This window comes from Amblyomma maculatum, chromosome 1, assembly GCF_055883805.1.
Source record: "Amblyomma maculatum isolate TAMU_Amacu chromosome 1, ASM5588380v1, whole genome shotgun sequence".
In the NCBI taxonomy this organism is placed as follows: Eukaryota; Metazoa; Arthropoda; class Arachnida; order Ixodida; family Ixodidae; genus Amblyomma; species Amblyomma maculatum.
Window position 1 is genome coordinate 298,619,050 of NC_139344.1, and position 14,749 is coordinate 298,633,798.

At 46.5% G+C, this 14,749-nt stretch overlaps 1 protein-coding gene across 1 annotated transcript in view; it reads left to right on the top strand.

The window, feature by feature from the left end:
- HPS1 (Hermansky-Pudlak syndrome 1 protein) overlaps positions 1–14,749 on the top strand; it is a 117,803-nt gene that overhangs the window by 27,342 nt on the left and 75,712 nt on the right. The window contains exon 6 of the mRNA XM_084591641.1: positions 12,168–12,255. Coding sequence (XP_084447767.1) covers positions 12,168–12,255 — 88 coding nt within the window. The remainder of the gene's footprint in view (positions 1–12,167; positions 12,256–14,749) is intronic.

A 14,749-nucleotide genomic window follows, 5' to 3' on the forward strand; every position in this document is an offset into this window, starting at 1 on the left:
TGTCCTCGGGAGAGAGTCGTCCAAATACTCTGAGAGCTTCTCCGCTGAGGCACAGGCTCAAAGCCATGGCCTATTTCTCTTTCGACCAGCCCTGGCCAATGGCGACGTGTTCAAAACGCTTCAAGTATGTGTCCAAATCGTCCCTTGCCTCATGAAACTATGGAATCAGTCCATGAGGACTAATTGGGAAAGCCGGAGCTGGTACGGTACCGTGCTCAGCACTTCCGACACTAGGAACGTTTTCTCCCAATTCCGCAAGTCGCACTCGCAGCTGCAAAATCTGGCTTTCTTGCTCCAAGCGCTGCTTCGCTCTTTCATGTTCTGTAGATTTCGCTTCACGTTCTGCAGCTCTGTCTTCCCTTCTCAACCCACTTGCGCAACTCGACTCCCTGCAAACCCATACGTTCCCCTACCGCGAGCAACTCTGGTGCACTCATTTTTCTCCGATCTCTAGTCGCGGGAAAATGCTGCTTGGCCGGCCTGGTCCTGCCGTGGACGCCAAAATTGGGAGGTTCTTTTCTTTAGAGCTACTTGCCACCTTGTTCCGTGGCTTCTTCAGAGACACCAATCGAAATACACAACCAGACCGACCAAGTTAGCAACGAATACTTTTATCTGCACACATGGACGGGACGAGAGTATGACGAGCAAGTAGGACGAAGACTAAACACAAATTGTCAAGAACCACCAGGTCGTTGGGTAGGAGAAGCGGGTGCAGATGCTCCGGGTGGTCAGAGTTTTGCAGGGTCGGTGAAGTAGGGTCTCGTTAAGCCCAGCGGCAGACTAGGCCACCGGACGGGGCCCAGTAGAGGCAAGAGGCCTCGGGTTGGCGTTCCACGGCCGATGCGTCAGGTTTCTCCGATATGCCTGGGCCCAGCACGGCACTGAATGCCTGTGCCGGAGATGAGCTGCAGCTGCAGTACTCCCAGGTCTAATCACCCGGGACAGGAGGAGGGCCAGGACAGGATGCAGCGGGCAGGCCCCAGGTCTGGATACCCGGGTCAGGCCTGGCAGAACACAAACCGCCCGAGCTCCTTGGACGACCGAACAACAGCTCCGCTGCTCGCCTGTTCTCCTTTCCTCGTGCTTCGTGCTCCTCGAGCCACCCTCTATGTTCTCCTCTTCTTTTCCAAACATGTTTTTTTTTTTTTTTCCTTCTTCGTCTTTCCTCAGTTTCTTGATTTTTTCTCCACTCACACACAGGTTCTTCACAGCATCATGCAAGTCGAGCTTAGAGAACGACTTCCCTCCCATCAACGGGGTCCATATCACATCTAGCTTTGGTACCAGGTACACCTCTGTGTTATCAACTTTGTTAATGGTGAGCTTCAAATCTCCGCAAATTCTCCCGCGATCATCAGTCTTCAACACTGGCACTATTGGAGCGGTCCACTCTGATGTGCGCATCGGAGTTATCCCATCACGCTGCAACCTCATCAACTCCTTTGCAACCAAATCTAACAGAGAGGGTTCTAGTTAAGTTGAGGACAACCCAGAGGACTATGGAACGAAAAATGGTAGGGGTAACATTAAGAGATAGGAAGCGTGCAGAGTGGGTCAGAGAAATAACTCAAGTTACCGGCATTCTAGCGGAAATTAAGAAGAAGAAATAGACATGGGCAGGACATGTAGTGCGAAGAGAGGATAACCGATGGTCGCTTAGGGTAACAAACTGGATTCCACGGGAAGGAAAGCGTAGCAGAGGGCGGCAGAAAGTTAGGTGGGCGGATGAGGTTAAGAAGTTCGCAGGGGTCAAGTGGATGCAGCTAGCACAGAACCGGGTTAATTGGAGAAATATGGGAGAGGCCTTCGCCCTGCAGTGGGCATAGTCAGGTTGATGATGATGCTGAACAGATCGAAAGGTACGGACCGTGCTCTACAGAATGTGGGTTTCGCACCTTCTGGCATATGAATGTTCGCCGTTACGCCCTCGATTTTTCTGAGACCTTCAGTAAACACTGCCTGAAATTTCTCAACTACACTATCTCTGCTGCTCACCTGGTGGACATTGTTGAGCTGCTCCAGAGGCATGCCAAACTCTTTTGCCCAATTCCTGCCCAGAAGGGCTCTTCTGCCCCCTTTCACCACGAACAACGGTAACTTTGCCGTCCTGTTCCCGAAACTGGCCGTGACCTAGGCCTTGCCAACAATGGGAGAAATTTGCCCAAAGTATCCACGAAGCTTGACGTTAGATGGGCTGAGCCTGACTGCTGGGAATCGCCCTTTAAACTCTCCTTCTTCCATGACCGTAAACACCGCCCCTGTATCCAACTTCATTTTCACTGTTTTTCCTTCCGTTTACAGCTCCGCAAATATGCATGGAACCTTTTGTTCGTCAGTTCTACTTGCAATTTCCTGACATTCACTCTCGCATCTCTCGGTTAGCGTCCACAGGTTCCCCACGCATCCGGCATCACTCCGGAGTCTTCTGTATTTTCATAGCGTGCGTCCATCGTGTGTACCCTATCTTCTTGTGTTTGCCTCCTGTTGCTACCGACAGGTTCTTTGCTTTTGCATATCCGAGCAATATGGCCCCGTTGCCAACACTTAAAACAGCGCAAACCTGCACAATTGCAGACTTCTTTATGATGCGGTCCGCCGCTACGGACACAACGCGGCCGCTCCACCCATTCAGTCACGCAGTTCGTTACGTCGCTTGCCCTGCCTGTTATCTCTTCTGCTCCTCGTGCCGCTTCTTCCATGCTTTTCTCATGGCATTCCTCAGTGTCAAATCGGGTTCTTCTAACAACCTTCTGCGCATCGCATCGTTGTAGATGTTGTGAATCTGCGCACAAGTTGTTGTCGAGCTCACCGCTGAAATCGCAGCCAAGCTGACGCAGCGCCGCCACAAATTCCTTTACAGATTCCCCAGGCTTTTGTGCGTGGCAATAGAAATCTTACCTTTGGACGATGACTGATGGTGCTCGAGGCATCTGCTTAGTTGGGTTTCCAATGGCCTTGTGGCAGCGAGCAACCTTCGTAGGAGCGTGTACATAGGCTGGCCGCATCCGCTCAGGAACACTGCTCTTCTTCTGTCTTGAGGCACTCCATTAGTGATGAAATACCGTTCCAGTCTTTCGACATACTCCTCCAATCCTGGCCTTCCTCACCTGTGAACAGCTCCGACTTCGACATCCCTATGCTGCCAGGGCGTTGACGCGGGCCGCACACTGCAGTTACTACCGAGACATTCTTTACCCTCGTCACCACTGACACAACTTGGGACTAACAAAAGGAAAAAGAACGGCTTTATTCCCGAATATGAGCCCCAGGCCCAAGACTGGACACTGCCCGTCCGGTCACGCGCTTGTTTTTATCCAATGGTGCTACCGACGGCAGCAGTAAACCACGTCACCATCACACACGTCAGTGCGCACGGGAAGTTGGCTTCTCTTCAGAACTCGTAAGCCTGGTGGTAAAGCCATTAAAACATTCGCTTTGCGATTCTAGGCTGTGTGGGCAGCGATATCATTTCATGGGAAGTATGTTTGCCGCTGTTTACTAAAAATGTCTTTGTTATAAAGGGGAAAAAATGTAGTCTTCTATGGAAAATGAACTGGAGTTTCACTTTACCATTCCACTGTCATGAAATTTGAGGCAATTTATAATATTCCCAAAATATCTGAAAATGATGGTAAAAAAATGTGGCTTCTTGGCCCATCAGCAGCATGTGGCAAAAGCAGGTCTCGTGGAAGTGCAAGCTGATGAACATGCGTGCTGCTGTTTTGATGTCCACGATAAGAAATGGCTGCAACTGTGTTCTCTCTTGCGTTTCCATTCCTTCAGTTGTCAACAGTCACAGCAGCAATGGAACTGCATCAGCATGAACGATGAAATTCATGTCAGCACATGGAGCATCATTTGAGTCTCAAGGTTTACGAAGTTGTCAGCATTTTTGCGAAAGCACGGTTCAAACACCCTTGTGAACGAGTAAACCAATTTAACTGCCAAATTCGTTGTTGACGTTCTAACGAGAAAGCATTGTTGCTGTAAATCGGCAACATTTATGAGCTCATTGCAGGGTGAAAGCAATATGTGAAAACTAAGCACGCTACTTCTAGCCGAATCCTGGTGTGAGCACTGCTAACCAATCATAGCGAGGGTATGATTGAGCCCCCTTTTTTTATTTTTGAACATTTGGCCGAGTGCACCACTTTGTGCCCTTGATGCCGTTCTTGCATTTTCTGCATATTTTTTTTCTTGTATTTATTTTTCTCCCTGAACACTGTGTTCAGCAAATCTCTTTGTTCAAAATGATCACAAGGTTTGACTTTGTTTCACTGTGAGTAAAAATCTTGACTTCCTGGCTCAGAAAGATGAATTCTTGCTTCAGCACCCTTTCTTTTTGTGCTTTGACAGACAAAATCTCTGGACAAAAAGCAATTGTTTTTTGCCTCAGAAGCTGGAACGTCTGCTACAAAACACCATTTTTCCTGCTGTACAGTTGAACCCCTTTATAAGAGACACGTACGGGAGAGCAGTTTTTGTCTCTTATATGAGAGGTCTCTTATAAGCAGGGTACCATTTTTTTATTTTCTGATCAGCCCTTATTTCAAAGTAGGTACCTTACGACTAAAAGAAGCACAGAAGACTGGTATAGCCTGTTGCAAAATGTTTATTATCATTTGGATTCATATTATGACCTGCTAGGTCGACAGCCACACACTGAATACAATCCACATTCCTTCCACCAGAACTTTCTCACACTGCTTTGCGGGTGAAATAGTTCTCAATCTTGCTCTGTTACATGGCTGCATTTACAGTGTTTTTTAGCACAGCTTCTTCCAGCTTCATGCCCACTGGGCCAAAGCTGTATGTGATGGCGCACTTACCCGAGTACTGACATGACCTCACCAGAAGTCAGCGGTGGTGCAGAATCAGTTTCATTGTCGGACTCATCCGTTGCACTATCCTCTTGGTCCTCTTCCTGCACCATTCTGACTATGTTCTCATCTGTGAGGTCTTCTGCAACAAGAATATTGTCATCGGCTTCAACAAAGCTTTGGAATGTGCCGCACTCTTCAAATTTACTTTGAATGATTGGCCAAGTTTCTGGCTCATCTCCACATTCCATGTCTTCATCTTCAGTGTCCCCTTCCTGCTGCAGATTAAAACCAGCTTTTCGGAAGCACCCTCTCACTGTGCTCGTTTTGATGTCACTCCAAGAGCCAGTCAGCATTTCAATTGCTGTCCTTACGTTGATAGTTGTTTCCCGCTTCTGCAGCATGTTAAAGAGCAGTCGTTCAACGAGCCGCGCTCTGTACTTGGCTTTAACAGCTCTTATGACCCCCTGGTCCAGAGGCTGTAGCAGAGAGGTGCAGCTTGGAGGGAAATAGCTGAGCTGAACAGCTTTCAATGGCGGGGTTTTCATATGTGCCGAACAGCTGTCCAAAAACATCAAGATCTTCCTGTTTTTTCTCGCCATCTTCTCATCAAAGCTTGTCAGCCATTTATTGAAAATGTCTGCCGTCATCTATGCAGCCTTATTAGCTGTGTACTCCACATTGATGGAGTAGTTTTTTAAGCATCTTGGGTTTTTAGCTTTGCCAATAACCAAAATTCTTTCTTTCTCAGTTCCGTCCATGTTAGTGCAAAACATAGCTGTAAGGCGCTCTTTGGATTTTTTGCCTCCGCTGCAGTTTTGGTTTGCGAAGGCAAATGTTTTGCCGGGGAGCATTTTGAAAAATATTCCCGACTCGTCAAGATTGTACACATCACAAGCCTTCCATCCGCTTAATAAAGACTGCAACGTCTCATTCTTCCATTGCCTTACGGTGTTTTCGTCAGCAGCATTGCTCTCACCGCAAATAACTTTGTAGCTGATACTATGACAACGCTTGAATCTGTCAAACCATCCTTGACTGGCTTCAAACTCAATGCCAAGACCGAATGCAAGCTGCCTGGCTCTGGCTTGAATTAAAGGCCCACTGAGTGGAATGTTTTTGCTCCGAGTGTCTTGAATCCAGAGAAGAAGCGCTTCTTCTAGTACGGAATGGGACGACTTATGCAGCTTGGACCTGCTTGCCCCAGTGGGTGCTTCTTTGATGATCTTTTCTCGCTGAGTCCAGATTCCGCTGATCTTCTTGCGTGACAACCCAAACTTCCTGGCGACGTCTGCTTGCTTCATCTCGCAGTTGAGTTCCGCTATGATGTCCAACTTTTTCGCGACCGTAAGGCTAGTACGGCGCTTGACTTAGCAGTCCGCCATGCTGACTAGGCGCCCGGGGATGTGGTAACAGCGAAGCAGCCAGGTGGCGATGGTGAACGTTGCACAACGGTAACAATGGCAGATAAGCCCAATTCACGATGTTCCTAAAAAGCAGCGTCGCGGTGTCGCATCGTGGCGGCGCAGTTAGGGTTAAGCGCAGTAGCAGGAAAGTTTCATTGATGCTAACTGCGATGCTGCTGTCTAAAAAAGCATGTGTGCGGCCGCTTTCGCGCTGCTTGTCTGGGCTTGGCTTGGCGATTGCCTCGCTTTCATGGCTTGTTCGCGCCAACTAAGACGCTATGTTGGCTACAGCCACCATACGCTAGCTGATCGCCTCGCTCGCGTTTGGCAGGTATATTGGTCATTAACGAAATGCAGCGCGAGAAATAGCACCCGCTGTGCACTTTGCCAGGCTTGCGGACGCGACACCTGTGATTCTTGATTGGGAGTTGTGCGAACGAGAGTGCCCACCTCGCGCTCCCGGTATTGCTGCCTCGGGCAGACGCCCGCATGCGCGGTTGCACTCGTACCCTTGGCGGCAAGTTTGAAGTGCTTTCCTATGTTGCAATCCCATTGCAGGGGCTTCTCGTTGATATTTTATAGCTGACCGACCCACTCTGGCTTTGCTGAAGTTATAATAAATAGTGACTGCGCACTTCTATCGTCCCCCTTTGCTTCCACAATGGGCACAACTGCGATTAGCGACCGATGGCACTGCATCGAAAGTTAAAATGTCTGCTACAAGCGAGATTGTTGACCAGAATGCAAGGATAACTTGTCCTTTATAACTGATTGTCTTCCACGTCCGATGTCTGTTACAAAAGAGGTCAAATTAATGGGAGAGATAGGGCAACCAACCAAGTGGGTGAAGAGTGTCTCTTATAACCGATTGTCTCTTACATCCGTGCCTCTTATAACGGGGTTCAACTGTAAAACCTAATTTTGCTACTATAAATTGCAATCTTTTCTGCTACAAGAAGCCTGTTATCAATTCCATGACTGCAGTATGCTGTCTCTGCAACCGAACATCAGCCACAGTCGGCTGGATATCGTGTTCAACCGATCCAGAACACCCTGTTGTCATATTGTTCTTGTAAGGCATGTTAAACCGCCATTAAAGTCCCCAAGTGTTGATTTCGCCGATCTTTGGCCTAAGCATAGCCATAGAACCCTAGCTTAAACTGAATGTGAAATGAAGCGTGATATGCTAGTGCACATCATGCTCTGCAATTAGCCAGTTTAGCTAAATAAGCTTAGGAATTTTCGTTTGCTTACTTTAAAAGATGAGTACTTTAAAATTCCTAAAATGTGCTGATTTGCTCACATAATCACTTCATATGACATGAATTGAGCAAGGAATTATAAATAGTAAAATCTAAAATTCTAACTTGGTTAATTCAAAATCCCAGCTATTTCAAATAATTTATGCGCTCCTGTACTATTTAATGCAAATTTTTAGTTAATTGGAAGATCTGGGGTGCTTTGTGGGAATGTCCGATTTCATGGCAAACCTAGTGAAGTTTTTGACAGAAATCTGGCTCAAAAATAAACCCGTGGATCGTATACTGCAATGCAGCATCCAGACTGGAGGCAGCATGTTGTATATTTTGCTGATTGGCTGGCAGGAAGGGACGTCATGAGTTTGGCTGCAGTTGTGCGTGCACCTCTGATTATTTCCAGGGATTATAGGGACCAGACAGCAACCGCTGGCATGCGCCGGCTGGGACCGGCGCATTGCCAGCGCATTGGAGCGTGCTGTTTGTCGTTTGTTTGTGTCGAAATTGGAAATCCTAAGGTTTAGATGATGATGTGCGTGAATATATCCTAAAGAGACCAGAATGTTGAGCTAGTTGTGTATGTCCAGTGAAACGAAGTCTGGCCAAACAAGGCTGGCGAAACGTGGTGCCTTGTTGGCTGCACTGGCAGCTACGCAAACTCTTCGGACACTTTTGAGTCTATTCATTTCTACGGGTTTCCACACAAGCATGAGTGGCGGGTGACCTAAGCATGGTTCTTTGAAAGGCAGAGGCACGAATCTACGTATTTGGTTACTTTGTGGTCATGGAAAGTGCCGAATTTTAAAATTCCGCTTGCTACCGGATGCTTTGCGCTTTCTGTTCCTCAGGAGTGACTGCACGAGAGTCTCGGAGTCGAAGCCGCACTCCTTCATTTGCAGTCACTTTATTGACAATTGGAAATCGAAGTAACCCAACAGCGTAAGTTAACAACGCTAGCATTTCCCCGCCTATGTACAAGAAAACCCCAGCACGGAAAAAGAAAAGGCAGCTCCACTATCGTCGTTCGGGCTGCGTTACGATCTTCAGTGATGGGCAGAGACAATGTTTGTGCAGCTACTTTCGCTGACATAGTCATAGTTAATTTACTTTCTTCTCTTAACAGAAAGAGCAGATAGGAGACATGAACAATTCCTATTACCATGATCTTGTCCTTTTTTCTCTCTTCGTTTGTCAGCCAATGAAAATGTGCTGAAAGCTCTGCATTGATACCCTTAGAATTTGTTAACATTTGTTTGTGGCATGTCCGTCTCGCCTAATAAAATCACTCATTTCACAGCTCAATCAATACCGCATGGTCACAAAATCTGCTATGACTTCATATAAAAGTTGGAACAAGAAAAAAATACAATTTAATTTGTGAAAACGAGCATAAACGTAGCATTTTTTTTTTATTTTCGAAGGCCGTGTAGCATTTTCTTTTTTATTTTTTTTTCGGATTCACGTTGCATCTGACATAAGTTTACGTATTTTCTCAGCAGCGCCCATTTCCTGGCCTGCCTAAATACATGTGTTTCTCATTGCCGTTTTAGTGAACATGAGATTTCCTGATGTGGCGTTTTACCTCTGTCTGTTTACCTCTTTCTCCGTTCTACCTCTCAGAAATTGCTTCTATGGCCAATGTAAACAGATTTAGCGGCAATCCGGCAAGCTGCAGTGACAAAGTTGTAAAAGGAATGGCTTTCAGTTATCAGGATTCCTTTACGTGCAAATAGAAAACTACCTACATGGTCGTGTCCCCTCACACTCATTAGGTATCGAGGTCAGGTATCGGCCCTGCAAGTTTGTGGTACGGTGAGAAAGTAGAACACCTTAGCGAACGAGCCATCAGACAGATTCATTTAACAATAGAACGATCTCTTAGTTGTCGGTGGCTTATCTTACAACACATCACACTGTGTGTGTGTGTGTGTGCGTGTTTTTTTTTTTTTTTATTGTCTTTACAGTTTGACAGTATTGGGCTATTGCCTTCAAATGTTCAAGGCAGCTGCAGTCAATCGCATTGAACTTCCTGCGCTGAGAGAACGCCTAAATAAGCAAAAGCCAAATACTACCAAGATCTCTCTATCATAGCAGGTGTCCGAAAAAACAGTGCCGCTGATAGCAGGAAATTTAATTTTTTGCTTTTCACAACCTCCGCAGCATGTCAAGAGAAAGGTATATATAGTATAATATTTTCTAAGTCAATTATATGTAGCAGCTCCAAAGTGTTCAATAAGAGCATTGTCGTATATGTAAAAATGATGCTGAGGTGGTATTACTCATTTGGCTTATATTATGATTAAGTTTGATAGTCTCAAGGTCGGGTTCAGGGAGCTATTGTAGCGTAATTGTGCAGGAAGTCCTGGAAGTATATGTGTGTTTGCTATTCCAACCATAAATAGGATCCTACTTTTTCCTTGCTTCCTTATTTTTCTCCTTTTCCAGCTCTCATTGCAAGGTTGAAACTGGAATGTCATTTGCTAATATTCTACTCTGAATCGTTTGAGCCTAGCTATTACCAAAAAAGACAGGTGCAGCATCTTTTTCATTTTACATGAACGCTGACCATTACAACTACCACTATATGCTATAGTGCCATGGCTATACGGCTCTGTGGTATTTGATCTTCAGGCGAATTTTGACTAGACCTAATATAAGATAAACGTGCAGTGCAGGCACAATTCCTGTCTTCGAAGTCATCTTTACAAGTGCCTAACAAAGGTGTTTCTAGCGCATGGTGAAATCATGCGCGCGGCGTTTTAGAGTATATAACAGAAATACCATGCTTCGGGCGGTTTCAAAAACAAAACAAAAAAACATGCACGCCCTGCGGAAGACGGCCCTTTCCTTTTTCAAGACTTCCCGGTTGAAAAATGCTCCTTGCGATTACTCAAAGCAGCTCAAAGCTCTCAAAGCCACAGTGCAAAACGACGGGTAGGTACATGCTCAAAAACACCTCGCAGAACGGAAACGACTGTGCCGCTCAGCGTCCTCGGCACTCCGCTGCTTCGGCACTTCGCGGCGCCATACAATGGGCGCCCAGTCCCTATACAAAAGTTCCTAGTTTCCCATATTTTTTGCCATGCCCAGTTAATTCAAGAACCTGGTTAAATTATGACTTTAAACTCATTGTGGAGTCACAGGTGTAAGGACCCAACAGAATTAGTGAATTGAGATACTATATTTCCCAGGCGGGCTTGAAGTCCCACTTGCTCTTCGCCAGGTAGTGCGTGCGTGACCCGAACGCATGTAATATACACCCATGCAACTATATTGTAAACTGCCCACTTGCGTGCAGGCATTTGTGGACAGTGCTCGGACACTTGCGCGCGAGTGACGCGAACTCGTTGTCCTTTTTGTATTTTGTAAATAATGTACAAAGCTTCCCCTGTTCCTTCTTCCTAATGCTCCCCCCTCGCTATCGTCTCCCCTTTTCTTTCCCACCGCTCAGGTGCTTCAAATTTTAGATAGCAACACTCTTTTCCTTCTTCTTGATTATTTAATGTCATACTATATCTGCAAAATAGCTGTGCAACACCTGCCAACAGATGAGCACATTGTTTAATGTTGGATTTTTAAGAGCTGATTCATCCACTTTCATCTGAGTCCCTCACGTCCGTCTTAGTGGTGATGATGAGGATAGAGAAACATTCGCTCCATATGTTATGAAAACATCACTCACATGAAAATTAAAAATATTTGGAAAAGCTGTGTTGCTGCTTTATGCCTTGGTTTTACTTGAGTAATCAAAGTATGGGTTCAATGTCTTTTCAAATAGAGTAACTTTGACAAACTGCTTTGGGCTACCATGAAGTGCTCGTGGAAGTCAATCTTGCCCGTATGATGTCAAGACACTACAGACCACTGTGAAATGTATGAACTCAGATCCAGAAACAAACAAAACTTTCATATTTTCATCACTGCTTATTGTGAGCATGCTTGAAGACCCTTTCAGAAATTGCCACCTACCAGTTTTCAAGAGAAAGGTCATCCATTACAGAGGAAGGTTCGCGTTCTGCGTCGCTGTGTTTCTACCCTTGTGTGTCATGCACCATAATGCTTTGTGGACGGAGCCATTTTGTGCTACAGTGCATTTGATGGAAACATTGTTGTTTACACTTGGGTTTCATCTAATAAAATTAGTGGGATATGGTTTTCTCAATCTGGACATGATGGCTAGCAAGTGGTAAACTCCTCTGTCACCATGGGAATGTTTAGCCCCCAAAGTGAAATGTATCAATGACGACTCCCTGCCTGTGTTTACATGAGGCAATGTAATATGTTATAGTGTGTACTATTGTGTGTCTGGCCCCAAGGGTGGAATCTCACTGCACTTGACAAGCAGGCAAGAATGGCTGCTAAATTTGCACGAGGGTATGTCATATAAGGAGCTGTCCCCTACATACATTTGGCCAAGGACACAGGGCCCTCATAAAACAGACATGAAAGCTGCCTATCACTCTAAATTGTAGCAGACTTCAGGGGGCCCTTTGCACATATGTGCAATGGTCATCAATGTTCTCGCTTCCTTTCCTGCTGCGCCCCATGGTGAAAATGTTATTTGACATAAAGTGATAGTAGCACAAATAATTGATCATATGATTATTGGCTAGTTAAAGGTGTTATTTATTGTGCCTTTATAAACGCAGGGAGTGTGACCCATTTTGGTTATCCTTTTTCAGGCGAAATTCCACACTCCTATCCCATGGTGATATGCTCCTGCTTTTCTTAATACTGCGAAGCTTGCATGATGTGAAACACGCTGTTGAGGTAAGTAGCCTCATTCTCTGATGGGGCTTTGTTTTTATCCTGGCCTGTGCAGCAAAACGGCTGGGAGATATCCAGCAGTGGCAGCAAGAAAAATCGCGTAGGTTGGCAACCATTGTATATTGTTACGCCCTTAGCATCACGACCGAGACCGAGGCTGGCTATTTTGTTATTGTATCCTTCTGGTCTTGTAGTCTTAGTGTGGATGTGTGCTCGTTGCCTACTAGCGATGCGTTGTTTATTTTGCGGTTTTAAAATGTACTTGTCTGAAAGATAACTGTCATCCTGTGCTACAGTGCCGGCAGTAATTCTCCATATTGAGTACGTCTTGCTGGATCATGACATCCTACATCACTTGAATTTCTTTGACACTCGACGTTTTAAACACAAGAATGATGTCGTTAGGTGCCACATCAAAGTGAAACAAACCGGACGCTGTTGCCTAGACAGCTGAATACAACAGTCCAAAGATCATATATTCCCATTAAAGGTCCACGGAAACGGCCCCCAAGAAGGCACTGACAAACGTGTTGAGTGTGTAGAATACATCCTTTTGAGCATTAACGCAAAGTATAACTCCTTGGAACAAAGCCAGCGATTTATTATTAATTTTAAAAACAGCATTTTTTGAAATTCGCGGGCAGAGGGAATGTCGCTTGGCGGTGTCGCATGGAACTATTTCCTTGACCCGTGACGTCACGGGTAAGTTGACTGGCAAGGCTTGCTAGAAGCTGCCATTCGCTGTGGCCACTGCAGCCATGACGTCACGGACACACTTCCGGTAGCTGCGAAAGTCGTCTGCTCGTACGCTGCTCGAACTCTGTGTGGGCTGTTACACAGCTCGCCGCCCTTATCGGTTAGGTGGCCATTGCCCATTAAGTGCAACAACCGAAGCGACGCAGGGATCGGCAGAACGAAGCTGCATTTACAAATATCTTATTTATATAACGGGGTTTCAGGAGTACCGGAGGGTCGTCCGACGAGGCGTCAACAGCACGGTCAAGCACCGCACGATGGCAGCACCTCCTCGACCGCCGTAAACACCGCCGCTGTGGCCCCTCCTCCCGCATACCGTTCGCGAACGACACGGCGGGTCGTTAGCACCGATGTCCGAAATAAACCGTGCTAAAATTTGTTGGCGTATGGAATACTGAGCCGAATATCAAGTATGAAGCCCTCGTGAGGATCGCTGACCAGCAGCAAATTGCTGGTAAGAGCGATAGCCGTGATACAAGCTAGTTTCTGCTCAAGCCAGCTGCCGCTGGTGCATTTCGGCTGATCCGATCTGCTCGTACTAGCTATGCGTCGGCAGAGTTAATCCTATAATTATTTTACTATGGCAGGAAATGATTCACTGTAAGGCAGTTTTATAAGTAGACGATTTACGACAGCGTTGATCATGTTCCAAAGCGTCGACCGCCGCGGCTTCGAACCGAAACAATTCAGGCCTAGCAACGACTGGGGACGGTCACGCACGGCGCCGTCGTTCGCCGCGCTCGCGCGCCCCACCGCCGCGGTAATTGTGTAACGTACCTCAGCCTGCTCGCGGCATCCCGTGCTGCAAGCGTTGCAAACTCGTGTACTTTCATAGCTAAGGCTGCGCATTTTGTGACGTTCTGCAACAAGCCGTTCAAACGATACTGCAGGCAAGACAAGGCTTCAGTACGCAGTCGCTGCGCTGTCGGCTGTAATCGAAGACGTTGGGCGGCACCATATTCTATACATCGATCTTTAAACGTGATACAGTGGGCAAATGAATAACTTTGTGAAGCAGACCCGCTTGTACGTTTCGCGCACTCGGGCGCCGACGAGTAGCTTCCGTCAACAGACGCCGTCATAACCTCGGTTAATGACGCAAACCGAGGTCGTCAAGCTCGGCTTGCGATAACAGCGGTTAGTGGTGTAACCATGGTTTGGTCCGCCGTGTAACATAGGGTAACCACGGGTTCGCGGTTACACTAACCGTCGCTGCGCGAACTGGCGAACTCAGGCGTGTGCGAGCGAGGACGGGTTGACGCGAGTACGCCAGCGAGCGAGCGCACGGCAACCGGAAGTTCGTCGAAGTGACGTATGTCTGGGCGGAGCTTTGAACTTGCTTGTATTCTTAATTTTTTTATGGCTCCCTTCGGCGTACGAGTTGAGAGGGAAAATTGGAAGGGTCATTGTTAATCGCCGATATCTCTGGTGTTGCAGAAGCTAGATCGAACATTTTTGCGGGAGAATGATGGGTGGTTCAATAACTAACAGTGTTATGGCGTTGTTTATCCTCCTTGGTGACCCCTTTTCAGTGGACCTTTAATTCTGACCCAACTTGTACTGATGCAAGAATCGGCCTGAAGACTGCTGCCGAACAGAATGGAGTTTGGACGAGCAATTTTGTGCTCAATCAATTTGTTTGAGAATTTTCTTCACATTATAATAATCATTTAACAAGGGTGCATCTAGAGCACTTAAATATTTCTTTTTAAACACCCACAGCGATGTCTCGGTTGTTAGG